Source organism: Schistocerca nitens, chromosome 8 (genome assembly GCF_023898315.1).
Source record: "Schistocerca nitens isolate TAMUIC-IGC-003100 chromosome 8, iqSchNite1.1, whole genome shotgun sequence".
NCBI classification, from domain to species: Eukaryota; Metazoa; Arthropoda; class Insecta; order Orthoptera; family Acrididae; genus Schistocerca; species Schistocerca nitens.
Genome location: NC_064621.1, coordinates 243,714,825 through 243,742,582, shown reverse-complemented (window position 1 = coordinate 243,742,582; position 27,758 = coordinate 243,714,825). Strand labels below are relative to the sequence as shown.

Here is a 27,758-nt window from a genome sequence, read left to right as displayed (position 1 = left end):
CTTCTACTGCAAGCTCTTTGCTTTTCATATTCTGAGAGGTGGTGGTATGGACCCAAACATGAAAAAAATGTCCTGTGAACATGAGTAAAATCTATGAGCACTTGTTCATTTTCTGTACTGTGAAACATCTTTTTCTACAGAAGAAGTGCTCATAGCTCTTAAGGTATGCATTTTAGAGTCTATGTTTACCAGGCAATTCTTTTTTATTTTGGTCCATATTACCTCCTCCCAAAATATGGGAAGCAAAGAGGTTGCAGTACAAGAAATTTCTTACACAGTATCAAAGATGAAGAAGTGTTCATAATTCATAAGGTATGGATTTTAGAGCCTGTGTTTACTAGGCGTTTTTGGTTTCATTCCTTTCACGTTGCTGAATATTGATCATTCCTCCTGGGAAACACTGTGTTACAAGCTAAACCAGTGTGAGGCTACTCTGACAGTCCATGCTACGTGTCTATCATACTTAAAATGCTGACATTAGTTCCTCTCCCTTTCCCTGTTATCAACCATCCACAACTAACATCCATGTGACAATGCTACTGTATAAGGTGCTCATCCATACTCGTTACTTAACTTGTAATCCAACTTATAGATCTCACTGGCAAAACAGACTAAACTAATCGTAAAGTCACATTCTCTATACCATTCAGTTTCCTTAATTGACATGGCTGCTGAAATTTAATTATGAGGAAACAGTCATCGAAAGATTGTCTACAAAGATAACACAAATTTTTCTGTTGCAGAACAAGTTTTATGCCTCTCCTACAACTCATATAGATCCAGATACAATTACTTACTAGAAGACAAACAGCTACAGGAATAGGATACTTGGAAATCAACAAGGAACTTTATTTTAAAAAATTGGCATTTAGAATAACATTTACATGTGGTAACATGCAAAATTATAACCACAGAAAAGTAACAGTACTTTCAATAGCAGCAACATACTGAAGAGTTAATATTTGCCGAGAGGTGCAATATGAAACAGAATTAAAAGAAAGCTGCAGAAACTTGATAATATATTGGTCTGGTACAAAAGTTTGTAGCATTTTTCCATAAATTTAAAAAATGCAATAGATACATATAACAGAGACTTAAGTCAGCAATAATATATTCTCCTTCACTATTTACAACAATATGCCAGTGCTGAGGTAACTTTTCGATTCTGCAATTGTAGAAATCACTTGATTTTGAGGCGAGCAACTCATCGAACCATGTTTGGAGCACATTCCCATTTGGAGTACTGCATTTAAGTGACTTTCATCAGACCCAGAAGTCTTCCTGAATGTAGAGAGTCAGTAATGTCAAAACAGTCCTCCTTAAAACAAGAAAACCATTTCCTTGCCATGCTCCGCCTAATGGCATTATTCTCATACATAGCACAGATGTTTCTGGCTGCCTCCACTGTTATCAACCCTCTAATGAACTCACACAGAAAAATATGTCTGGAATGTTCCAAGTTCTCCTCTTGGCATTCCATTTTCTAGTGTCTGTAGTACCACTCACTGTCTCCAAATGGCAAAATAAACAACATGTAAACTCAAATAGCAACAATTTATTACAAACAGAAAATGATGACTGATAAATAAACCAATAGCAACCAGAATACCAACATGCAAAACAAAAACACTACAAACTTATGCACCAACCTACTGCTGTCTGTTTCCCATTTCCTTCCTTTCCTCTCTTGTCAATTGTCACCCTAATCCCTCCTCCATCCCCAATATCTACATTGTATTCCCCTTCTGCCAACTCTCTCACACCTCCAATATTACAACAAACCATTATTTTACTAAGGCCTTCTTCCCACTGTTCTGCACCCCTTTGTTCTGTCAGTCTTTCTCACTCCCAGCAGGCAAAATCCATTGCTTGCATACCACTGCTTATCTTCTATATGCATAAGGTCAAAGAACTGTGTGTGTGTGTGTGTGTGTGTGAGAGAGAGAGAGAGAGAGAGAGAGAGAGAGAGAGAGAGAGAGAGAGGGGGGGGGGGGGGCTGTTGTCTCCCATCACTGCAGTTCAGTTTATGTATGCTTATCCCATTTCACTTACTGATGACTGAATCAGTTTTTTATTTTTAATCATTATTTCTGGTAGTTGGCAACAGAATGGTCACCAATAAAATCTCATAAATTCTCAGAATTACAATTTGGTCCATACACTCCATTATTCATTTAGATTTTTGAACACACTCAGATTGTTTTATTTTCTTACAGGACCATTTTATACTTCCATTTCTATCTACTTATTGTACAGAGAAGAAAACTTTAAGTTCAGAAACTCGAAATTTTGCAAATATTTATTAGCTGGTGCCTAAGTACTTTACACATGCTTATTTAATTCGTGCAACTGTTTTATTTTTATTTAGTATAACCTGAATATTGAATGAAATATCACTCTGTTTTTATTGATCACCTATTTCAGTTAATTATATTTTTCCACTCTTACGTGAATTCAGTTTGCACTGAGTGCTATCTTCCATCCACTCTTTGATGGTATTCTCAAAGCCTGCATTATACAACATGTTTTTAATTACTCAACTTCAGAATCTACTCTGTTTCACTTCACTGTCTGTATTCATTTCTTCCTATTCCCACAATGTCCGCCCCAATAGCTGAGTGGTCACTGTGACGGATTGCCGTCCCACAGGCCCAGGTCCTATTCCCGGTTGGGTCGGGGATTTTCTCCACTCAGGGGCTGGGTGTTGTGTTGTCTTCATCATCATTTCATCCCCATCCGGCACGCAGGTCACCCAATGTGGCGTCAGATGTAATAAGACCTGCACCAAGGCAGCCAGACCTGCCCCGTAAGGGGCCTCCAGGCCAATGATGCCAAACACTCATTTCCATTCACACAATACTCCTGTTGTTCTAGTGCTCTCAACACCTCATCCAGTGTTATGCACAGCCTTTCATTTATAAACATCTATTACATCTCCATTTCCGTACATAATTCCCAACAAAGAAAGATCCAGTTTGTAAAATTTGAAATTTTGGTTCATATTCTGAATGTTAAAACTATGGAATCTTTATTTTTAAAAACATACAATAAATTTATCCGCCTGATTAAAAGAGCAATGATTTTCATGCAATATTTGTAAGCAAGGAGCTAACCATATTGATACAAAAAGGAACTTGAAAACTACATAGAAAGGAAGCTCTCCAATTATTCCATAAAAAGGGGGGGGGGGGGAGACAGGAATTGGTAATGTGTTATATGCCAGTGCAATTAACTTGTTTTCTAGCTAAATTTATGTATTTAGCATTACAGCAAGTACTCAGTTGTAAAATACCAGTATGAAACTATTTTCAGCATGGATTATATTGTTATGTTTAAGTGTATTTTATAAGATCCTCAGCATCACTGCACCATGTACATGCGCTATTGAGAAAGTAAGTACATGACTGACAAGAGTGATATCTGCTTCATAACTAAACTAACACAGTGACTAGCTTCTTATAACACAAGTATGTCTAACTATAGTTATATGTACCACATAACACTAAACATGGGATAATGCACTCACACATGCAAAACACTAAATGATACAAGCAGGTTAACTAATTTTCTCCTTTAATTCCACAATATGGTCAATGTAGAAATATTTAATCATTTCTACATTACAATGATCATCTACTTTTCTTATTTATACACTACAATGATCATCTACCCTTAAAATGTAACAAAGATAATATTGCACTACCCTCATAAAAATACTTTAAAATATAGAAAAGAACTGAGCGATGGCCTGGAAGATCATTCCTCTAACTACTCTACTCACATTCATCCTACAGAGCAGTCCTGCTGTGACATGGCAATATTATTGAACCATAAATTAACTACTTTCCTAAACTGTGTTGTATGGGCCTGTCTATTGCCTATTTATACTTGCAGTACAAACAAATAAATTTTAAATTGTCTGCCTAGCAGCAGTGAGAGAACAGATATGCACAAAAGTTCATTTAGAACAGGTGGTTCATGTCTTCAGTTAAATCAGGGGAAAGATTTAGAGTAACTTGATGACTAGAATTAAATTTGCTGAAATCTATGGATTATAGGCATGTAATCAATGAAGATGCAATTGTTTGAAATGATACCAGTGTAAATCATTTAGATATGCTAGAACTACATTGTAATGAGTACGACATGAGAAATGAAAACTGTCACAATTCATGAACTGTTTATTCATTTCAATTTCTTATGTTGCAGTTTCAGTAGAAAAGTGTAATTTTTTGGGACTATTGTAATATAATTTTACTTTGAAGGATCGCACAGTTTACTTTTTATTCAGAATTCTGTGACTCTCCTCTCTACTATAAAAACAAAATGATCAAAGGAAATCCAGTTTTGTAAGACTGGCTGAGACTAGCTCAAAATAAGTAACCATGTCACAGCATACAATGACGAAACACATAAGGAAAAGGGGCAGGAATAAAGGCACTTAGTTTATACCTCCATGTTCACTTGCCCTGCTTTGCCGGCCTGCTGCTTGTTCTATGATGTCGTTCAACACCATCACATCTGTGTGGAAAAATTAAAGAGATTGAAGAAAGTGCACAAGAGGATAAAAAAGCTGGTGACACACTAAAAGATTAAATTGTGACAGATTCAAACAAGCTTTAACCACAAGAGCAATACCTGTACAAAATAACAGCTGTGCATAAATAAAATTGCACTGCAGAAAGGCTTGCTTTTATGTATAGTACAAATTAAAATAAACGTTACACAGTGTTACACACTGAAATTGTGCATTTCTTACTAAAAGTCTCTCTTAATCATTTATGTGCAAGGAATATTAACTCATATTAAAAATAATGATGTAGAATAATAACCGTTCTGATAAATGTGCTGCCATTATTAACTTAGCTACTGAAATCAAAAGAACTACTATTCTTGGGTAGCTGTGAAAACTTTAAGAGAATTATATATCTTCTGTCTTCAGAAATCTTGATTATGTTCTTGCATCTAAGAGTCTAAGAGTCAGTAATGAAAGACACCAAAAAGATTAAGTATCTGATTGGAATATCAAAATTAATATTCTTACATGTACTGATTTTTATTTAGCTGCCACATTATGATGCAATGTTTCAATACTGAGTCCACTGTAAAGCAATATTTTGTACTTCAGGTGAGTGAGAAATTCAAGTAAAGTTCACAATATAGCACAGATAATAATACACTTGGTGATTATCTTGATGGTCCTCCCAATGCTCCTTTCCTATCCCTTTGCATTATAGCTAAATAATTAATACAAGATCACTACAAAAAAATAATGGAAAGTCCCTGGTGGAACGAGTCACTTTATACAGGGTGTATACGTGGACGAGTAAATAAAATTCCCGGATTTTTCCCGGGTTTCTCGGTTAAAAATACAATTTCTCCCAGATGAAAATACACTTTTTCTAGGTTACATAACAGTATACTTTCCCTTTGAACTGTAAAACTTATCACTACTTTCAATGGTTGTGATTTTATACACTGGCGTAGAATTTCCCGGCAATTTAGAAAACGAAACTCAGGGGAAAAAAGACGTATTGGAAAGGTGTCTGATGTGCAGCAACATGTACACTGCATATTTTCGTAATAGGAAAGTATAAATTCGAATTCCACCAAGCACTGCATGTTACTTTCTGACAAAAATAACTTCATTGTTCTGCAAGGGCCGGCCGGGGTGGCCGAGCGGTTATAGGCGCTACAGTCTGGAAGAGCGCAGGTTTGAATCCTGCCTCAGGCATGGATGTGTGTGATGTTCTTAGGTTAGTTAAGTTTAAGTAGTTTTATGTTCTCGGGGAATGATGACCTCAGAAGTTAAGTCCCATAGCGCTCAGAGCCATTTGAACCATTTGTTCTGCAAGGCGATTAACGTTTGACTGTCAGAAACGTGTAAACAAAATAAAATCTGAAACTAATAACATATTTTAGCCTTCTGTAATTATGTGAGTGTATTTTAATTCACTTGATTGCTCCCGGCCACAGAAATCCGTTTTGTTTTCATTTGACGTAAGAGCAATTAACGAAGAGGAAACAGCAAAATCACTTAAACGTAAACACGTGGAGACTACCACCTCTCCACTACAACTCAGACTGCTCTGTGCATCAGGTCCAGATCTATGATATTTCCGAACCGGGGCAATATTTGATAGTGGCACTCCCCCTCCCTCGAGCGTTTGAGGTAGGACGCCAGATATTTAAAAAATCGACTTTTCAAAAATATCTTCATTTTGTAGCTCACATCTCTCTAAAGAGTCTGATAGATAAAAAATATATGTTCGAGGGAACGTAAAACATGTTATTTGGTCTGTGTGCCGAAGAGCAGTGCCACACCTCTTCACACAGCATTCTTCCATCACACTTCTCTGTATTTCACTCTGTGGAATTCATGCGTGTAATATTTTGTAATGGGTGCCGTCAAGCTATATTCAGGCCAGTGAATAATAAAATGTCCTGTGGTGCCTCTCCTGCTCCCAGTCGGCCGGTTTGACATCCTGCCCCTTTTTAAAAAAATCTTGCAATTAACACTGGGTAGGATTATCTGTAACCGGCAGAACAAAACTCTTCAGAAAATTTGCAGTCTTTACTGCCTATTAGCTAATAACTTGCTGTTTTGTGTGACATAAAATTAAATATAGGATACATAAAACGAGTAAAGACATGAAACAAGCAAGACGGTACACATTTCTTCAATCCTTAAGTCCTTGCTTTTTTTCTCTCTCTAATCTTGCCACAGTTTTATATGGCATACTTTCCTTTCTGGACAAGAATCTATAACCTCAACAAAGTTTGTCAACGTTTTCTACATGAAAAAAAAACGAAATATTGTTGTCTAATACTAGAAAAGCTGTTAATACAAGTAGTACCCTAGACTGGTGTGGTTTCTCGATCTGTTTACATGTATTTTGCCACTGTCTGCTAGATAAAACGACATAGGCCAGCCTAATATTGCAGCAATTGTTACACACACCAAATAAACGGGACTGTTTTGGCACATTTTTATAACAACACGACAGAATATAATGCACAAAGTACCAATATCAAATGTCTATTAGGCCAACTACAAGCAAAACGTTTGATGTTAGGAAATAGTTTTACATTTCATTCATACTCTCTAGCTTCTGAAGAAAAATATGAATTTGCCCCCCCCCCCCCGCCACCCCTCCGCGAAACTGCCACCTGGAGCAGATACCCCGGTTGGTCCCTGACCCCTAGTTCCGGGCTTGTTACGCATACGCCGATCTGGCAGCTTAGGCGCATTAGTAAAATGTTTCCGGGTAGCATCTGGCTGCTTGCTGCTATTGTTTATACAGTTAACTGCCACACTTTTGTAGCCAGAAGTGGGAGAAGGTACTACTCATAATATGACTCAACTCCACATGCGTACAAGCTCGCTTGAAACTGCTCATACGAATCTAATGTAAACAGTTGTGGCGTCACGCTCAGTGGAGGCAATTTGTTGATATGAAACATTGCATAGTCCTCCTAAAGCCTTTGACACATTTTGCTGTTGGCAGACGCTTGTATGAGCACTGTTTTGTTCTTGTATATGGTGCATTTCCCTTGCAACTTAAGTTTTATTTTCGTTTTTTTCTCTCGTTTGTGTTTTATTGCTAAAGTATTATTCTGCAGTAGCGAGATACAGTAATATTCTTTCTCAGAGTATTGGTTCTTACCAGCCAAAGTTACAAAAATTTAACGGAAAACTAAAACAATGAAAAATTCCCGGAATTCTAAAAAATTCCTAGGTTTTTCCCGGTTTTCTCCAGGATGGAAAAATTCCCGGGCTTTTCCCGGATCTCCCAGTTGTCCTGGGTTGTATACACCCAAAAAGATTTAATACTTGCAGCCCATGCTCTCAAAGAAAACACACACACACACACACACACACACACACACACACACACACACACACATGCATGCAAAGACCCACGCAAGCATAACTACACACCCATCTTGCAGCACAACTAGTTTAGGGGGTTGTGTAGAAGAGAGGAATAAGAAAGAAGGGAAGTGTACATCCAAGGGGGCTGATGGCTGTGTACGGAAAGGCAGCAAGGGAATGAGATAGAAATGTGGCACCAGGTGAGCTTGAGATCACAGAGAAAATATTGTGGATGTAAAGAAATGGATATACAGAGTGAGCAAGAATGAAGTACCATTCACAAGTGTGTGTAGGAATGTAAGACGGATATGGGGGCAAATGAGTGTGGAACAGAGGATAGGAAAGACTGAGGTCAGGAAGGCAGCAAGATAAAATAATGTGTTAGATGAGTATCTCATGTTCAGTTGCGTGCTCTACTGCTGAGTGGTCAACTTTTCTCTTGGCCATTGTTTGGTAGTGGCTAACCATTCACATGGATTGATCACTGATTCCTACAGAAAGAAAAAGACTGATCTGCAGAAATTTTCACAGCTGGCCCTGTGTATTACAGGGTAGGATACGACTGTGTTGGAGTGGAATATGATAAGCAGAATGGAAGCACAGGACAGGTTTGCACCTGAGTCTTTCTCATATGACAAAGAGTTGGGAAAATGTGTAACATAAAGATGGAACATGATAATTTGTAGATTGGATAGGCAGCAGAATTTTACTTAGAGGTGGGAAATATTTTAAGGAGGACATTCCTCACTTATGAACACGATAAACAATGGTCATATTCATTGTGGAGGATTTGGTTAATGTATTACATACTAGAGTGATGCTGAGTAACTTGTTTGTACAAGGGTGGTCTTGGTGTTGCCACTTTCCTATCATATTCCTATCTTGTACCCTTGCTGTCACTCCCTCCTGTCTGCCAGTCTCTCTTTCCTTCCCCTTCTCTCCTGTCTCTCTCTTTCTATCCAACACAACATCTTACTCCAGTTAAGCTGAGGTGCAAAGTCACATCAATGATATTATATGTTTTTAAGTGTTTTAGCTCCAAAGAAGGCCACTGTCCGAAAGCTTACCAACAATTTCATATAATCACTTACACATTGATACCATTTGATTTACTTGTCGTTGTTCTCTCACCTCTACAAAAAGTACTCTGACATACACTTTAATTTTACTAAGAACACGAAGGTTAATTAACAACCTGGATGTAGCAAACTCAAGGTCACAGCTTAAATATTAAGCAAGAAAAATGTAATTAATCAAAAATAAACATCATGTATTGGAATATAAGTTAAAAGCAATGCTTTGTTATGTTATGTGAATTCCAAATTAGATCAGCCACGTGATCCCGCTTAACATATGGAAACAATTACAATTTCCCTGTGGTCTTCAAGTATCAAGTAATACATACATATTGTTTCTAAGATTATGTGATAGAATGAAACAGAACTCATCTGCAAACTTTACAGTTAAAACTGTTTTACGTCAAGAGATACTTACCTATGCAGTACTCAACTCAAACAAGTCAGCTGTGACAGACCACAATTTTTTTCTACAAATATCCGACACGTCTATCTTGCCACTTTGTTGCAACCTGCTTATTATATAGTGACAGTTTCTGCAATGGCAACTTGTTTTAAATGTATAAAAATGAAAGATTTGTTATAGGAAAGGCCGATGGTCAACTTCAGCTTACTGGGAGAATTCTAAGGAAGTGTAGCTCATCTATGAAAGATACTGTGTACAGAGCACATTTACAACCAATTCTTGAGTATTGCTCAAGTTTTTGGAATCCTCACCAGGTCAGATTAAAGAAATACATCAAATTAATTCCGAGGGATGCTGTTAGATATGTTGCTAGTAGATTCGATAAACAAGTGAGTAACAGGAGAATACTCCACGAACTCAAATGTGGATCTCCAGTGTGATGAAGATATCCTTTTTGTGAAACACTATTGAGAAAGTTTAGAAAACCAGCATTTGTGACAGACTGCAGAATTATTCTGCTGTCACCAGTACACATTTTGCATAAGGACCATGAAGATACGAGGGTGGTTTCAAAAGTTCTCGGAATCACCACGAGAGGTCAGCGCTAGCGCAATGAGTTGTTCACATATGTTCACTGAACTATTGTCTGTAAACACGTGCCACATCAGTGCTCTTGGAAGAGAGCTGTAGTGGTGACGTGTCTGTTGTTGTTCCCACGTAGCGATTTGCGAAGGTGGAAAAAATCGAGATACGTAAAGAAAGGTATGAAAGTAAAGGACATTCATGCTGATTTCCAGAATACACTGGAGGACTCTGCTCCTTAGTATCCAACTGTTGCCAAGTGGAAAAATTAATTTAAATTTGGTTGTGAGAGCTTAGATGATGATCCATTCAGTGGTCGGCCTAGATGTGTCACTAAACCAGAAATCATTGCAAAAATGCACAACTGGTCATGGAGGATCGCCGATTTGAAGTGCGTGAAATTGCTCACACTTGCCAGATGTTATCTGAAAAGGGTATATCACATTATAACTGAAGAATTAGAAATGAAAAAATTATATGCAAAATGGGTGCTGCAACCCTTGACGTGCGCCCACACATGTGTGCCATCGCTATGGCAAAATTACACGAACTAAGGTATGAATTGTTGCCACACCTGCCTTATTCACCTGATATGGCTCCGTCTGACTTCCATCGCTTCCCAAAACTGAAAATTTTTCTTGGTGGATCAAGATTCTCTTCACATGAAGAACCAATAGCTGGAGTTGACAACTATTTTGCAGCCCTGGAGTAAACTAATTTTCAAGATGGAATCAGGGCACTGGAACATTGTTGGACCAAATGCATTAATCTACAAGGAGACTACATTGGAAAATAAAAAAAGTTTCAGTGATGTCAGTACTTTTTTTCTATTCTGTTCCGAGAACTTTTAAACCACCCTCGTAAGATAAATTAGGGCTTGTAAGAAAGCATACAGGCAGTCGTTTTTCCCTTGCTTCATTTGTGAGTGGAATAGGATGTGGTATGACTAGTAGTGGTACAATGTATCCTCTGCGCTGCACCATGCGGTGGCTTATGGAGTATGTTTGTAGATTCATATGTAGATGTATTTAATAACTAAGTGGTTTAGCAGGGAGTAGCACTAAATGTTGGTGGACCACTAACTTCATCGATATAAGATGCAGTAATTGCCAGAATATGACCATGTTCTCTGTTTGGTATTCTACTAATTTTCATAGTTATAAATGATAGTTTATAGGAAAATATAATGTCTTTGCAGATGACACTAATATCACTCTCAACAAAAGAGCTGAGTGTAACACACAAATGCAATTCAATATGTACAGTCATTAACAATTATGGGCATATTAGCTAACAAAAAATGACATTCTGTTCCAATTGTATCAATAATTTGTCATATATACTTGGTTCATTTATTAATTTTAGATGATGTTTCATTGTGTGGTGATACAGGTAATATTTTCAAAGTGCATACTTAGGTATCAGCTATAAATTTATGGCAAACCACAACTGGCAAAAATATACATATCTACTGCTCAGAAGAAGGCAACCTCAGTTGTTAATAGAACCCATCCCATGCCATTAGTCAAAAATTTATATTTCAGCATTTTTCCTTGTGAACTACGTTGTCATTCCTTCTATTGGGACAGGGGTTGAACTTCCAGAAAGGTCAGAACAAACTGTTTCAAGAACTGGTCATTGTTTCATTGGTTTGGGTTCATTCCTGTTATCAAGAAGGGTAACTGAGCGCATGAACACAACTATGAGCCGATACAGTTGATGTACATCTACTGTAGCATTATGGGACATGTATCATAAAACTACAATCAGTTTGTAATTTAAAAATCTTCTGAATAGGAATCAACAAGGATTCCACAGAAAAGTATCATGTGAAATGGGTAACTCTGTCCAGTCCCCAAATAGCATGAAACATGATGAGATTTTCACTCTGCAGCAGAGTGTGCGCTGATATGAAACTTCCTGGCAGATTAAAACTGTGTGCCCGACCGAGGTTCGAACTCGGGACCATTGCCTTTCGCGGGCAAGTGCTCTACCAACTGAGCTAGCGAAGCACGACTCACGCCCGGCACTCACAGCTTTACTTCGGCCAGTACCTCGTCTCCTACCTTCCAAACTTTACAGAAGCTCTCCTGCGAAACTTGCAGAACTAGCACTCCTGAAAAAAAGGATATTGCGGAGACATGGCTTAGCCACAGCCTGGGGGATGTTTCCAGAATGAGATTTTCACTCTGCAGTGGAGTGTGCGCTGATATGAAACTTCCTGGCAGATTAAAACTGTGTGCCCGACCGAGACTCGAACTCGGGACCTTTGCCTTTCGCAGGCAAGTGCTCTACCAACTAAGCTACCGAAGCACGGCTCACGCCCGGCACTCACAGCCTTACTTCTGCCAGTACCTCGTCTCCTACCTTCCAAACTTTACAGAAGCTCTCCTGCGAAACTTAGTTGGTAGAGCACTTGCCTGCGAAAGGCAAAGGTCCCGAGTTCGAGTCTCGGTCGGGCACACAGTTTTAATCTGCCAGGAAGTTTCATATCAGCGCACACTCCGCTGCAGAGTGAAAATCTCATTCTGGAAACATCCCCCAGGCTGTGGCTAAGCCAGGTCTCCGCAACATCCTTTCTTTCAGGAGTGCTAGTTCTGCAAGTTTCGCAGGAGAGCTTCTGTAAAGTTTGGAAGGTAGGCGACGAGGTACTGGCAGAAGTAAAGCTGTGAGTGCCAGGCGTGAGTCGTGCTTCGGTAGCTCAGTTGGTAGAGCACTTGCCCGCGAAAGGCAAAGGTCCTGAGTTCGAGTCTCGGTCGGGCACACAGTTTTAATCTGCCAGGAAGTTTCATATCAGCGTACATTCCGCTGTAGAGTGAAAATCCCATTCTGGAAACATCCCCCAGGCTGTGGCTAAGCTATGTCTCCGCAATATCCTTTCTTTCAGGAGTGCTAGTTCTGCAAATTTCGCAGGAGAGCCTCTGTAAAGTTTGGAAGGTAGCAGACGAGGTACTGGCAGAAGTAAAGCTGTGAGTGCCGGGCGTGAGTCGTGCTTCGGTAGCCCAGTTGGTAGAGCACTTGCCCGCGAAAGGCAAAGGTCCCGAGTTCGAGTCTCGGTCGGGCACACAGTTTTAATCTGCCAGCAAGTTTCATATCAGTGCACACTCCGCTGCAGAGTGAAAATCTCATTCTGGATACATCCCCCAGGCTGTGGCTAAGCCATGTCTCCGCAATATCCTTTCTTTCAGGAGTGCTAGTTCTGCAAGTTTCGCAGGAGAGCTTCTGTAAAGTTTGGGAGGTAGATGACGAGGTACTGGCAGAAGTAAAGCTGTGAGAGCCGAACGTGAGTCGTGCTTCAGTGGCTCAGTTGGTAGAGCCTATGCCCGCGAAAGGCAAAGGTCCCGAGTTCGGGTCTCGGTCGGGCACACAGTTTTAATCTGCCAGGAAGTTTCATATCAGCGCACAATCCGCTGCAGAGTGAAAATCTCATTCTGGAAACATCCCCCAGGCTGTGGCTAAGCCATGTCTCCGCAAGATCCTTTTTTTCAGGAGTGCTAGTTCTGCAAGTTTCGCAGGAGAGCTTCTGTAAAGTTTGGAAGATAGGAGACGACTTACTGGCAGAAGTAAAGCTGTGAGTGCCGGGCGTGAGTCGTGCTTCGGTAGCTCAGTTGGTAGAGCACTTGCCCGCGAAAGGCAAAGGTCCTGAGTTCGAGTCTAGGTTGGGCACACAGTTTTAATCTGCCAGGAAGATTCATATCAGCGTACATTCCGCTGTAGAGTGAAAATCTCATTCTGGAAACATCCCCCAGGCTGTGGCTAAGCCATGTCTCCGCAATATCCTTTCTTTCAGGAGTGCTAGTTCTGCAAATTTCGCAGGAGAGCTTCTGTAAAGTTTGGAAGGTAGGAGACGAGGTACTGGCAGAAGTAAAGCTGCGAGTGCCGGGCGTGAGTCGTGCTTCGGTAGCCCAGTTGGTAGAGCACTTGCCCGCGAAAGGCAAAGGTCCCGAGTTCGAGTCTCGGTCGGGCACACAGTTTTAATCTGCCAGGAAGTTTCATATCAGGGCACACTCCGCTGCAGAGTGAAAATCTCATTCTGGGAACATCCCCCAGGCTGTGGCTAAGCCATGTCTCCGCAATATCCTTTCTTTCAGGAGTGCTAGTTCTGCAAGTTTCGCAGGAGAGCTCCTGTAAAGTGTGGAAGGTAGGAGACGAGGTACTGGGAGAAGTAAAGCTGTGAGTGCCGGGCGTGAGTCGTGCTTCGGTAGCTCAGTTGGTAGAGCACTTGCCCGCGAAAGGCAAAGTTCCCGAGTTCGAGTCTCGGTCGGGTACACAGTTTTAATCTGCCAGGAAGTTTCATATCAGCGCACACTCCGCTGCAGAGTGAAAATCTCATTCTGGAAACATCCCCCAGGCTGTGGCTAAGCCATGTCTCCGCAATATCCTTTCTTTCAGGAGTGCTAGTTCTGCAACTTTCGCAGGAGAGCTTCTGTAAAGTTTGGAAGGTAGGAGACGAGGTACTGGCAGAAGTAAAGCTGTGAGTGCCGGGCGTGAGTCGTGCTTCGGTAGCTCAGTTGGTAGAGCACTTGCCCGCGAAAGGCAAAGGTCCCGAGTTCGAGTCTCAGTCGGGCACACAGTTTTAATCAGCCAGGAAGTTTCATATCAGCGCACACTCCGCTGCAGAGTGAAAATCTCATTCTGGAAACATCCCCCAGGCTGTGGCTAAGCCATGTCTCCGCAATATCCTTTCTTTCAGGAGTGCTAGTTCTGCAAGTTTCGCAGGAGAGCTTCGGTAAAGTTTGGAAGGTAGGAGACGAGGTACTGGCAGAAGTAAAGCTGTGAGTGCCGGGCGTGAGTCGTGCTTCGGTAGCTCAGTTGGTAGAGCACTTGCCCGTGAAAGGCTAAGGTCCCGAGTTCGAGACTCGGTCGGGCACACAGTTTTAATCTGCCAGGAAGTTTCATATCAGTGCACACTCCGCTGCAGAGTGAAAATCTCATTCTGGAAACATCCCCCAGGCTGTGGCTAAGCCATGTCTCCGCAATATCCTATCTTTCAGGAGTGCTAGTTCTGCAAGTTTCGCAGGAGAGCTTCTGTAAAGTTTGGAAGGTAGGAGACGAGGTACTGGCAGAAGTAAAGCTGTGAGTGCCGGGCGTGAGTCATGCTTCGGTAGCTCAGTTGGTAGAGCACTTGCGCGCGAAAGGCAAAGGTCCCGAGTTCGAGTCTCGGTCGGGCACACAGTCTTAATCTGCCAGCAAGTTTCATATCAGCGCACACTCCGCTGCAGAGTGAAAATCTCATTCTGGAAACATCCCCCAGGCTGTGGCTAAGCCATGTCTCCGCAATATCCTTTCTTTCAGGAGTGCTAGTTCTGCAAGTTTCGCAGGAGAGCTTCTGTAAAGTTTGGAAGGTAGGAGACGAGGTACTGGCAGAAGTAAAGCTGTGAGTGCCGGGCGTGAGTCGTGCTTCAGTAGCTCAGTTGGTAGAGCACTTGCCCGCGAAAGGCAAAGGTCCCGAGTTCGAGTCTCGGTCGGGCACACAGTTTTAATCTGCCAGGAAATTTCATATCAGCGCACACTCCGCTGCAGAGTGAAAATCTCATTCTGGAAACATCCCCCAGGCTGTGGCTAAGCCATGTCTCCGCAATATCCTTTCTTTCAGGAGTGCTAGTTCTGCAAGTTTCGCAGGAGAGCTTCTGTAAAGTTTGGAAGGTAGGAGACGAGGTACTGGCAGAAGTAAAGCTGTGAGTGCCGGGCGTGAGTCATGCTTCGGTAGCTCAGTTGGTAGAGCACTTGCCCACGAAAGGCAAAGGTCCCGAGTTCGAGTCTCGGTCAGGCACACAGTTTTAATCTGCCAGGAAGTTTCATATCAGCGCACACTCCGCTGCAGAGTGAAAATCTCATTCTGGAAACATCCCCCAGGCCGTGGCTAAGCCATGTCTCCGCAATATCCTTTCTTTCAGGAGTGCTAGTTCTGCAAGTTTCGCAGGAGAGCTTCTGTAAAGTTTGGAAGGTAGGAGACGAGGTACTGGCAGAAGTAAAGCTGTGAGTGCCGGGCGTCAGTCGTGCTTCGGTAGCTCAGTTGGTAGAGCACTTGCCCGCGAAAGGCAAAGGTCCCGAGTTCGAGTCTCGGTCGGGCACTCAGTTTTAATCTGCCAGGAAGTTTCATATCAGCGCACACTCCGCTGCAGAGTGAAAATCTCATTCTGGAAACATCCCCCAGGCTGTGGCTAAGCCATGTCTCCGCAACATCCTTTCTTTCAGGAGTGCTAGTTCTGCAAGTTTTGCAGGAGAGCTTCTGTAAAGTTTGGAAGGTAGGAGACGAGGTACTGGCAGAAGTAAAGCTGTGAGTGCCGGGCGTCAGTCGTGCTTCGGTAGCTCAGTTGGTAGAGCACTTGCCCCCGAAAGGCAAAGGTCCCGAGTTCGAGTCTCGGTCGGGCACACAGTTATAATTAGCCAGGAAGTTTCATATCAGCGCACACTCCGCTGCAGAGTGAAAATCTCATTCTGGATACATCCCCCAGGCTGTGGCTAAGCCATGTCTCCGCAATATCCTTTCTTTCAGGAGTGCTAGTTCTGCAAGTTTCGCAGGAGAGCTTCTGTAAAGTTTGGAAGGTAGGAGACGAGGTACTGGCAGAAGTAAAGCTGTGAGTGCCGGGCGTGAGTCGTGCTTCAGTAGCTCAGTTGGTAGAGCACTTGCCCGCGAAAGGCAAAGGTCCCGAGTTCGAGTCTCGGTCGGGCACACAGTTTTAATCTGCCAGGAAATTTCATATCAGCGCACACTCCGCTGCAGAGTGAAAATCTCATTCTGGAAACATCCCCCAGGCTGTGGCTAAGCCATGTCTCCGCAATATCCTTTCTTTCAGGAGTGCTAGTTCTGCAAGTTTCGCAGGAGAGCTTCTGTAAAGTTTGGAAGGTAGGAGACGAGGTACTGGCAGAAGTAAAGCTGTGAGTGCCGGGCGTGAGTCATGCTTCGGTAGCTCAGTTGGTAGAGCACTTGCCCACGAAAGGCAAAGGTCCCGAGTTCGAGTCTCGGTCAGGCACACAGTTTTAATCTGCCAGGAAGTTTCATATCAGCGCACACTCCGCTGCAGAGTGAAAATCTCATTCTGGAAACATCCCCCAGGCCGTGGCTAAGCCATGTCTCCGCAATATCCTTTCTTTCAGGAGTGCTAGTTCTGCAAGTTTCGCAGGAGAGCTTCTGTAAAGTTTGGAAGGTAGGAGACGAGGTACTGCCAGAAGTAAAGCTGTGAGTGCCGGGCGTGAGTCGTGCTTCGGTAGCTCAGTTGGTAGAGCACTTGCCCGCGAAAGGCAAAGGTCCCGAGTTCGAGTCTCGGTCGGGCACACAGTTTTAATCTGCCAGGAAGTTTCATATCAGCGCACACTCCGCTGCAGAGTGAAAATCTCATTCTGGAAACATCCCCCAGGCTGTGGCTAAGCCATGTCTCCGCAACATCCTTTCTTTCAGGAGTGCTAGTTCTGCAAGTTTTGCAGGAGAGCTTCTGTAAAGTTTGGAAGGTAGGAGACGAGGTACTGGCAGAAGTAAAGCTGTGAGTGCCGGGCGTCAGTCGTGCTTCGGTAGCTCAGTTGGTAGAGCACTTGCCCCCGAAAGGCAAAGGTCCCGAGTTCGAGTCTCGGTCGGGCACACAGTTATAATTAGCCAGGAAGTTTCATATCAGCGCACACTCCGCTGCAGAGTGAAAATCTCATTCTGGATACATCCCCCAGGCTGTGGCTAAGCCATGTCTCCGCAATATCCTTTCTTTCAGGAGTGCTAGTTCTGCAAGTTTCGCAGGAGAGCTTCTGTAAAGTTTGGAAGGTAGCAGACGAGGTACTGGCAGAAGTAAAGCTGTGAGTGCCGGGCGTGAGTCGTGCTTCGGTAGCTCAGTTGGTAGAGCACTTGCCCGCGAAAGGCAAAGGTCCCGAGTTCGAGTCTCGGTCGGGCACACAGTTTTAATCTGCCAGGAAGTTTCATATCAGTGCTCACTCCGCTGCAGAGTGAAAGTCTCATTCCGGAAACATCCCCCAGGCTGTTGCTAATCCATGTCTCCGCAATGTCCTTTCTTTCAGGAGTGCTAGTTCTGCAAGTTTCGCAGGAGAGCTTCTGTAATGTTTGGAAGGTAGGAGACGAGGTACTGGCAGAAGTAAAGCTGTGAGTGCCGGGCGTGAGTCGTGCTTCGGTAGCTCAGTTGGTAGAGCACTTGCCCGCGAAAGGCAAAGGTCCCGAGTTCGAGTCTCGGTCAGGCACACGGTTTTAATCTGCCAGGAAGTTTCATATCAGCGCACACTCCGCTGCAGAGTGAAAATCTCATTCTGGAAACATCCCCCAGGCTGTGGCTAAGCCATGTCTCCGCAATATCCTTTCTTTCAGGAGTGCTAGTTCTGCTAGTTTCGCAGGAGAGCTTCTGTAAAGTTTGGAAGGTAGGAGACGAGGTACTGGCAGAAGTAAAGCTGTGAGTGCCGGGCGTGAGTCGTGCTTCGGTAGCTCAGTTGGTAGAGCACTTGCCCGCGAAAGTCAAAGTTCCCGAGTTCGAGTCTCGGTCGGGCACACAGTTTTAATCTGCCAGGAAGTTTCAGCATGAAACAGTTTTAAATGTAACACACATATCACCAATGCTATACATTTGAAAATGACCTGAGGCTAAAACTGACCAGTAATATATATTTAGTACAACAATAGCACATTGAAAAATAAAACTAACAGCCTAAAATGGTTTTTATATGGTTTTATTATTCATTAGCTAGTTTTGTTCCATCATAAAAATCCATAATGCGGTAGACAGAAACAATATGTTAATGAAGTGTTCCTTGGCTTGTGAAATACATTTGATTCTGTTCCTCATGACTGCCTAGTGAACAAAATAAGACCTTAAAGAGTAAAACATAAGCTCTGTGTGTATATGACACTGTTTGTTATTGATGCTGTTGTGTATAGGGAAGTCACAATGACAGAACACTGCAGTAAAGTACAATGAGGCCTGCAGGGACTGATAGCTGTCCTACAAATTCAAATGTAACACATCTCATGTAAAATGTTGGAGAGACATTTTATTTTTTGATTATCCGATTGGTGATCAATACAGAAAGAATCATAAGCTACAATATGTAGTAGTATTCACATGAAATGGTTTAATGAGGAATGACTACACAAAACTAGTTCTATGAGAAGCTGATGCCACTTTACAGTTCATTGATAGAATTGTAAAGAAATTCAATTCATACAAGAAGGAAATAGACAAAATTCAAAGAAATACTAGGTATTTTATTATAGGTTCCATTAGTCAGTAAAATAACATGACCAAGATTCTCACTGAACTCCAATATGAGAGTTAATAGAGTAGTGATTCACATCATGGAAACACATACTGTAAAAATTCCTGCAAAGGATTCATGCCAGCATTTGCCAGGAGAGATTTAGGGAAATGATGGAAAACAAATCTGGATGGTCAGAGGCAGATTTGAACCATTTTCCTAATGAATACAGGTTCACTGTCCTAAACTCTGTGCCACAAACTCATACAGAAGCTGATTGACTGCACCTTTTCCACCATTACATTTATGAATAGGACAGTATAGGATGAGGGGCAGTAGTATACAATATAAGCTGCCTTGAAGAGTAAAAATTTAGATTTAGATATTCCAGTGTCAACATAAGTCAGTTTTTCAACAGTATGTCAACAAAGTTAGAGCAAATCTGTCTTCCACTTTTTCACATCAACTGTACTGACTTCAACTGCAGGGACATGAAGAGGACCACTACTCATGAGGGGAAAAGCAAATCTCCGATCATAGCCAATTGTTAGTCATGTATACCATTTGCATTTTTCTGGAATTGCATATTGGGCGAAACACTACAGAAGTATGTCATGTGTTATATTCTGGTTATATGAGAGCGCCTAAGTTAATTACATGTGAGAGAATTCATATACAAAGGTTTTGTTCAATTTTTTTTCCATATGTAAATTTTGTTTGTGTCTTCTATCCTTTTTTGTGTTACATTTCATCTTTTTCTGACATGAATACAGATGTGGATATTGGGAAGATCATCAAGAGATTCAGAATGCTATACCAAAGCAATGGAGAGTTTTTTTCTTTCTGACTACAATTAGTGTACTTGTATATTAAACCTTTCTTGTATATGTGATATCATAAGAGACTTAATAGCTACACGGCGAATTCATCCGCCATTCTAAACAGACAGTATATAAAACCATCGAGAACATCGAGTTCGCCACAACTGCTGGAGACAAGAAGAACCGCATACCAGTTAAGAGTGTTGCTGCTACTGCACTTGTCGACAGACCTTGTGTCTTCTGTGGTTGCAGACTTAATTTTAGTAATGACATTAACGATACTTTCGATCATGGTAATGGTTGGTAAGCAAAACAGAAAGACCATTTCTCCATCATCTGCAGTGTTGGCTGGCATACAAATTTGTACTATTGCTGTCATCTCTATCTTTTCTATGATAAAGCATTCACTAAGCTGTTCATAGTAGCTGACGACTAATTGTTAGACCTACTTCTGCACTAGTTATAACCCTGTACTCAGTTAGTTGATTAATTTGTTACTTATTCTACAGATGAAATTCATCATAAACTTTATGATGTGAAGCACGTAAAAGAACAAACAAAGTACGCTTACTTACAACTAAAAAACTTAAGAATTAAAAACAATATTAATTTGCCTACATTGTAGCCATTTATGTTAGACACGGGTAGATTGTCAAAGAGTTTTATAACTGCATATTTCACGCCTTCCTATGCCACAGTTAGATATACTAAAGGGTAATACAGAGAATTTTTCCTCCTAGAGTTGTAGTCGTGAATATCTCTTTCACTCTCTTGGATGGATTGTTGATCAGAAAAATTTCATAAGTGCATAAATGTACGTAAGTTCCCAGCTGCTTAAATAGATATCTGCAGGAAGTAAGTGTGTGAACTCCACACATAATACTAATTACTTTCTTTTGTGAAATTAGTATGTTTTGCTTGCACACAACTAAGAACTTACAACCTTCTGTCCTGTTTATTATTTCTTGTTGATATACACGGTTAATAAGAAGTAAGATATTTCTGACAATCCAAAATTGGATGAACTTCATTTTTCACTGTTTAAAGATAGCCCATTTGTGTTAAATCATTCAGTAATGTTCGCCAAAACATCATCTACTATTTTATCTGTTGGTATGTCTTTGCTACACAGAAATGCTTGTTTCATCTGCAAATGGGACTAATTCTGTCCCTGATTCAAACAAAATGACATAAAGCAAGAACAATAATGGGCCAATGATCAAACCTTGTTGGACTCCCATTGTAGTTTCTCCCCATGTAGGTGATGTGACATTCCTCTTTGAATTACTCAAACAGCCTACAGTTACTTTCTGCACTGTTTCTTAAATGAGTACTACTGTTTCCATAAAAACTTAACTTCACTAAAAGAAAGCCTTTGATAAATTACAGAAGATCCTAATTGGTGATATTTTATCATTTAAAGATGTTATTATACATTCAGTAAATGTATAAATACACTCCTGGAAACGGAAAAAAGAACACATTGACACCGGTGTGTCAGACCCACCATACTTGCTCCGGACACTGCGAGAGGGCTGTACAAGCAATGATCACACTCACGGCACAGCGGACACACCAGGAACCGTGGTGTTGGCCGTCGAATGGCGCTAGCTGCGCAGCATTTGTGCACCGCCGCCATCAGTGTCAGCCAGTTTGCCGTGGCATACGGAGCTCCATCGCAGTCTTTAACACTGGTAGCATGCCGCAACAGCGTGGACGTGAACCGTATGTGCAGTTGACGGACTTTGAGCGAGGGCGTATAGTGGGCATGCGGGAGGCCGGGTGGACGTACCGCCAAATTGCTCAACACGTGGGGCGTGAGGTCTCCACAGTACATCGATGTTGTCGCCAGTGGTCGGCGGAAGGTGCACGTGCCCGTCGACCTGGGACCGGACCGCAGCGACGCACGGATGCACGCCAAGACCGTAGGATCCTACGCAGTGCCGTAGGGGACCGCACCGCCACTTCCCAGCAAATTAGGGACACTGTTGCTCCTGGGGTATTGGCGAGGACCATTCGCAACCGTCTCCATGAAGCTGGGCTATGGTCCCGCACACCGTTAGGCCGTCCTCCGCTCACGCCCCAACATCATGCAGCCCGCCTCCAGTGGTGTCGCGACAGGCGTGAATGGAGGGACGAATGGAGACGTGTCGTCTTCAGCGATGAGAGTCGCATCTGCCTTGGTGCCAATGATGGTCGTATGCGTGTTTGGCGCCGTGCAGGTGAGCGCCACAATCAGGACTGCATACGACCGAGGCACACAGGGCCAACACCCGGCATCATGGTGTGGGGAGCGATCTCCTACACTGGCCGTACACCACTGGTGATCGTCGAGGGGACACTGAATAGTGCACGGTACATCCAAACTGTCATCGAACCCATCGTTCTACCATTCCTAGACCGGCAAGGGAACTTGCTGTTCCAACAGGACAATGCACGTCCGCATGTATCCCGTGCCACCCAACGTGCTCTAGAAGGTGTAAGTCAACTACCCTGGCCAGCAAGATCTCCGGATCTGTCCCCCATTGAGCATGTTTGGGACTGGATGAAGCGTCGTCTCACGCGGTCTGCACGTCCAGCACGAACGCTGGTCCAACTGAGGCGCCAGGTGGAAATGGCATGGCAAGCCGTTCCACAGGACTACATCCAGCATCTCTATGATCGTCTCCATGGGAGAATAGCAGCCTGCATTGCTGCAAAAGGTGGATATACACTGTACTAGTGCCGACATTGTGCATGCTCTGTTGCCTGTGTCTATGTGCCTGTGGTTCTGTCAGTGTGATCATGTGATGTATCTGACCCCAGGAATGTGTCAATAAAGTTTCCCCTTCCTGGGACAATGAATTCACGGTGTTCTTATTTCAGTTTCCAGGAGTGTAGCTGACTCAGTAGAATGACCAAAACTGTGATTGGCTAAGTGTCCCATTACTACACAGGAGGTGACCGTCTACACAACGAGGTGACAATCTTGGTGTACGGCAACTTCTCAAAACTTTTAGAAAATAATGTACAGAGTTACATTGGATGACAGTTACTGACATCCATGGCGCCATCCTTCTTATAAAGAGGACTACCAAATGCAAATTTCAATCTTTCTGAGAAAACATCCCAGGTTAATAATGCATTAAGTAACTGACTAAGAATATTACATTATTACAGGGCCACCACTTTTTTGTATGTTATTAGAGATTGTCCGTTCCACACAAAGTTTTATGTTTTAGCCTCATGGTGATCTTCCTTATTTCAGATGGGGATGTGACACTAATTTTTAATTCACTAAAAGCCCTCTGTATTGCTTTGTCAGTGTACTGTTTTGATTTCTCTTCTGACAATTTGCACCTGTTTTCTCTCCTTCTTTTAAAAAGTATTTATACAGTCTCTGTTACATATGAATTGTCCTTTACAATGTTCCCATTCTGTTTAACAGAAACAATGTCCTATCCTATGGCTTCTTTCTCTGTCTTACTAGAAGTCCTCTTCTACCTGTCACGACACCACTAATTCTCATTGTATCTGATTTCAACCTATCCATTTCTCTTTTTAAATGTTCTGAGACACCTACCCAATTAAGAGATCTAACAATCAAAACTCTGACCTGCAGAATGCCAGTTTTGTTTTACCTGGAGATCTGAAAGGGGGCTACTGTACCTCCAGAATATTTTACCCAAGAGGATATCATCACTGTTTAACCATACAGTGGGAAAACATGTCCTCGAGAAAAATAATGGCTGTCGTTTCCTCTTGATTTCAGCTGTTCACAGTAACAGAACAACAAGGTCATGCTGGCTAATGTTATAATAAGGTCAGATCATCTCCACAAATCCCCCGCCCCCTCCTGGACATCCTTTATCCTTTCATATGACCTGACCTAAGGCTCCAATGTCTCCACCCCCCACCTATATATATATATATATATATATATATATATATATATATATATATATATATATATATATATATATATATATATATATATATATATATAAAAAGAAAGATGATGAGACTTACCAAACAAAAGCGCTGGCAGGTCGATAGACACACAAACAAACACAAATATACACACAAAATTCAAGCTTTCGCAACAAACTGTTGCCTCATCAGGAAAGAGGGAAGGAGAGGGAAAGACGAAAGGATGTGGGTTTTAAGGGAGAGGGTAAGGAGTCATTCCAATCCCGGGAGCGGAAAGACTTACCTTAGGGGGAAAAAAGGACAGGTATACACTCGCACACACACACATATCCATCCATGTGTGTGTGTGCGAGTGTATACCTGTCCTTTTTTCCCCCTAAGGTAAGTCTTTCCGCTCCCGGGATTGGAATGACTCCTTACCCTCTCCCTTAAAACCCACATCCTTTCGTCTTTCCCTCTCCTTCCCTCTTTCCTGATGAGGCAACAGTTTGTTGCGAAAGCTTGAATTTTGTGTGTATATTAATAGAGGGAAACATTCCACGTGGGAAAAATATATCTAAAAACAAAGATGATGTGACTTACCAAACGAAAGCACTGGCACGTCGATAGACACACAAACAAACACAAACACACAAACAAAATTCAAGCTTTCGCAACAAACTGTTGCCTCATCAGGAAAGGGGGAAGGAAAGGGAAAGACGAGAGGATGTGGGTTTTAAGGGAGAGGGTAAGGAGTCATTCCAATCCCGGGAGCGGAAAGACTTACCTCAGGGGGAAAAAAGGATGGGTATACACTCGCACACACACACATATCCATCCACACCTATACAGACACAAGCAGACATATTTAAAGACAAAGAGTTTGGGCAAAGATGTCAGTCGAGGCGGAAGTGAAGAGGCAAAGATGATGTTGAATGACAGGTGAGGTATGAGTGGCGGCAACTTGAAATTAGCGGAGATTGAGGCCTGGTGGGTAACGGGAAGAGAGGATATATTGAAGAGCAAGTTTCCATCTCCGGAGTTCGAATAGGTTGGTGTTGGTAGGAAGTATCCAGATAACCCGGACGGTGTAACACTGTGCCAAGATGTGCTGGCCGTGCACCAAGGCATGTTTAGCCACAGGGTGATCCTTATTACCAACAAACACTGTCTGCCTGTGTCCATTCATGCGAATGGACAGTTTGTTGTTGGTCATTCCCACATAGAATGCATCACAGTGTAGGCAGGTCAGTTGGTAAATCACGTGGGTGCTTTCACATGTGGCTCTGCCTTTGATCGTGTACACCTTCCGGGTTACAGGACTGGAGTAGGTGGTGGTGGGAGGGTGCATGGGACAGGCTTTACACCGGGGGCGGTTACAAGGATAGGAGCCAGAGGGTAGGAAAGGTGGTTTGGGGATTTCATAGGGATGAACTAACAGGTTACGAAGGTTAGGTGGACGGCGGAAAGACACTCTTGGTGGAGTGGGGAGGATTTCATGAAGGATGGATCTCATTTCAGGGCAGGATTTGAGGAAGTCGTATCCCTGCTGGAGAGCCACATTCAGAGTCTGGCCCAGTCCCGGAAAGTATCATGTCACAAGTGGGGCACTTTTGTGGTTCTTCTGTGGGGGATTCTGGGTTTGAGGGGATGAGGAAGTGGCTCTGGTTATTTGCTTTTGTACCAGGTCGGGAGGGTAGTTGCGAGATGCGAAAGCTGTTGTCAGGTTGTTGGTGTAATGGTTCAGGGATTCCGGACTGGAGCAGATTCGTTTGCCACGAAGACCTAGGCTGTAGGGAAGGGACCGTTTGATGTGGAATGGGTGGCAGCTGTCATAATGCAGGTACTGTTGCTTGTTGGTGGGTTTGATGTGGACGGACGTGTGAAGCTGGCCATTGGACAGGTGGAGGTCAACGTCAAGGAAAGTGGCATGGGATTTGGAGTAGGACCAGGTGAATCTGATGGAACCAAAGGAGTTGACGTTGGAGAGGAAATTCTGGAGTTCTTCTTCACTGTGAGTCCTGGTCATGAAGATGTCATCAATAAATCTGTACCAAACTTTGGGTTGGCAGGCCTGGGTAACCAAGAAGGCTTCCTCTAAGCGACCCATGAATAGGTTGGCGTACGAGGGGGCCATCCTGGTACCCATGGCTGTTCCCTTTAATTGTTGGTATGTCTGGCCTTCAAAAGTGAAGAAGTTGTGGGTCAGGATGAAGCTGGCTAAGGTGATGAGGAAAGAGGTTTTAGGTAGGGTGGCAGGTGATCGGCGTGAAAGGAAATGCTCCATCACAGCGAGGCCCTGGACGTGTGGAATATTTGTGTATAAGGAAGTGGCATCAATGGTTACAAGGATGGTTTCTGGGGGTAACAGATTGGGTAAGGATTCCAGGCGTTCGAGAAAGTGGTTGGTGTCTTTGATGAAGGATGGGAGACTGCATGTAATGGGTTGAAGGTGTTGATCTATGTAGGCAGAGACACGTTCTGTGGGGGCTTGGTAACCAGCTACAATGGGGCGGCCGGGATGATTGGGTTTGTGGATTTTAGGAAGAAGGTAGAAGGTAGGGGTGCAGGGTGTCGGTGGGGTCAGGAGGTTGATGGAGTCAGGTGAAAGGTTTTGCAGGGGGCCTAAGGTTCTGAGGATTCCTTGAAGCTCCACCTGGACATCGGGAGTGGGGTTACCTTGGCAAACTTTGTATGTGGTGTTGTCTGAAAGCTGACACAGTCCCTAAGCCACATACTCCCGACGATCAAGTACCACGGTCGTGGAACCCTTGTCCGCCGGAAGAATGACGATGGATCGGTCAGCCTTCAGATCACAGATAGCCTGGGCTTCAGCAGTGGTGATGTTGGGAGTAGGATTAAGGTTTTTTAAGAAGGATTGAGATGCAAGGCTGGAAGTCAGATATTCCTGGAAGGTTTGGAGAGGGTGATTTTGAGGAAGAGGAGGTGGGTCCCGCTGCGACGGAGGACGGAACTGTTCCAGGCAGGGTTCAATTTGGATGGTGTCTTGGGGAGTTGGATCATTAGGAGTAGGATTAGGATCATATTTCTTCGTGGCAAAGTGATAGTTCCAGCAGAGAGTACGAGTGTAGGACAGTAAATCTTTGACGAGGGCTGTTTGGTTGAATCTGTGAGTGGGGCTGAAGGTGAGGCCTTTGGATAGGACAGAGGTTTCAGATTGGGAGAGAGGTTTGGAGGAAAGGTTAACTACTGAATTAGGGTGTTGTGGTTCCAGATTGTGTTGATTGGAATTTTGAGGTTTTGGAGGGAGTGGAGCTGGAAGTGGGAGATTGAGTAGATGGGAGAGACTGGGTTTGTGTGCAATGAGAGGAGGTTGAGGTTTGCTGGAATGGTTGTGAAGGGTGAGTGAGTTGCCTTTCCGGACGTGGGAAACCAGGAGATTGGATAGTTTTTTGAGGTGGAGGGTGGCATGCTGTTCTAATTTACGGTTGTCCTGTAGGAGGATGCTCTGAACAGCCGGTGTGGATGTGGGGGAGGAAAGATTAAGGACTTTTATTAAGGATAGGAGTTGACGGGTGTGTTCATTGGTTGAGTTGATGTGTAGGTGAAGGATTAGGTGGGTGAGGGCAATGGATTGTTCAGTTTGGAACTGGTATAGGGACTGATGGAAAGAAGGGTTGCAGCCAGAGATGGGAACTTTAAGTGTGAGGCCTTTGGGGGTAATGCCAAATGTCAGACAAGCCTGAGAAAATAGAATATGAGAGCCTAATCTGGCTAGGGCGAAGGCATGTTTGCGGAGGGAATGTAAATAAAACTTAATGGGGTCGTTGTGGGGGTGTTGTGAGGATGACATGGTATAAGAAGGTGAAAAGTGTAACATGAGGCTGAAATGAAAATGAAAATAAAAATATATGGGGAGAGATAAAGGTGAACTGGAAGGTAACTGGAGATCTGGTGTGAAA

The 27,758-nt window shown here is 42.9% G+C and overlaps 1 protein-coding gene and 2 non-coding genes across 3 annotated transcripts in view; 2 read left to right on the top strand and 1 right to left on the bottom strand.

Annotated features, from left to right (window-relative positions):
• LOC126199501 (sodium channel protein para-like) overlaps positions 1–27,758 on the bottom strand; it is a 416,386-nt gene that overhangs the window by 362,775 nt on the left and 25,853 nt on the right. The window contains exon 5 of the mRNA XM_049936424.1: positions 4,453–4,521. Within this exon, the coding sequence (XP_049792381.1) occupies positions 4,453–4,521 (69 nt within the window). The remainder of the gene's footprint in view (positions 1–4,452; positions 4,522–27,758) is intronic.
• Positions 16,242–16,316, top strand: Trnas-cga (transfer RNA serine (anticodon CGA)). Its single transcript has one exon. It is a non-coding gene; the product is annotated as a tRNA-Ser (tRNA).
• On the top strand, positions 17,446–17,520 carry Trnas-cga (transfer RNA serine (anticodon CGA)). Its single transcript has one exon. It is a non-coding gene; the product is annotated as a tRNA-Ser (tRNA).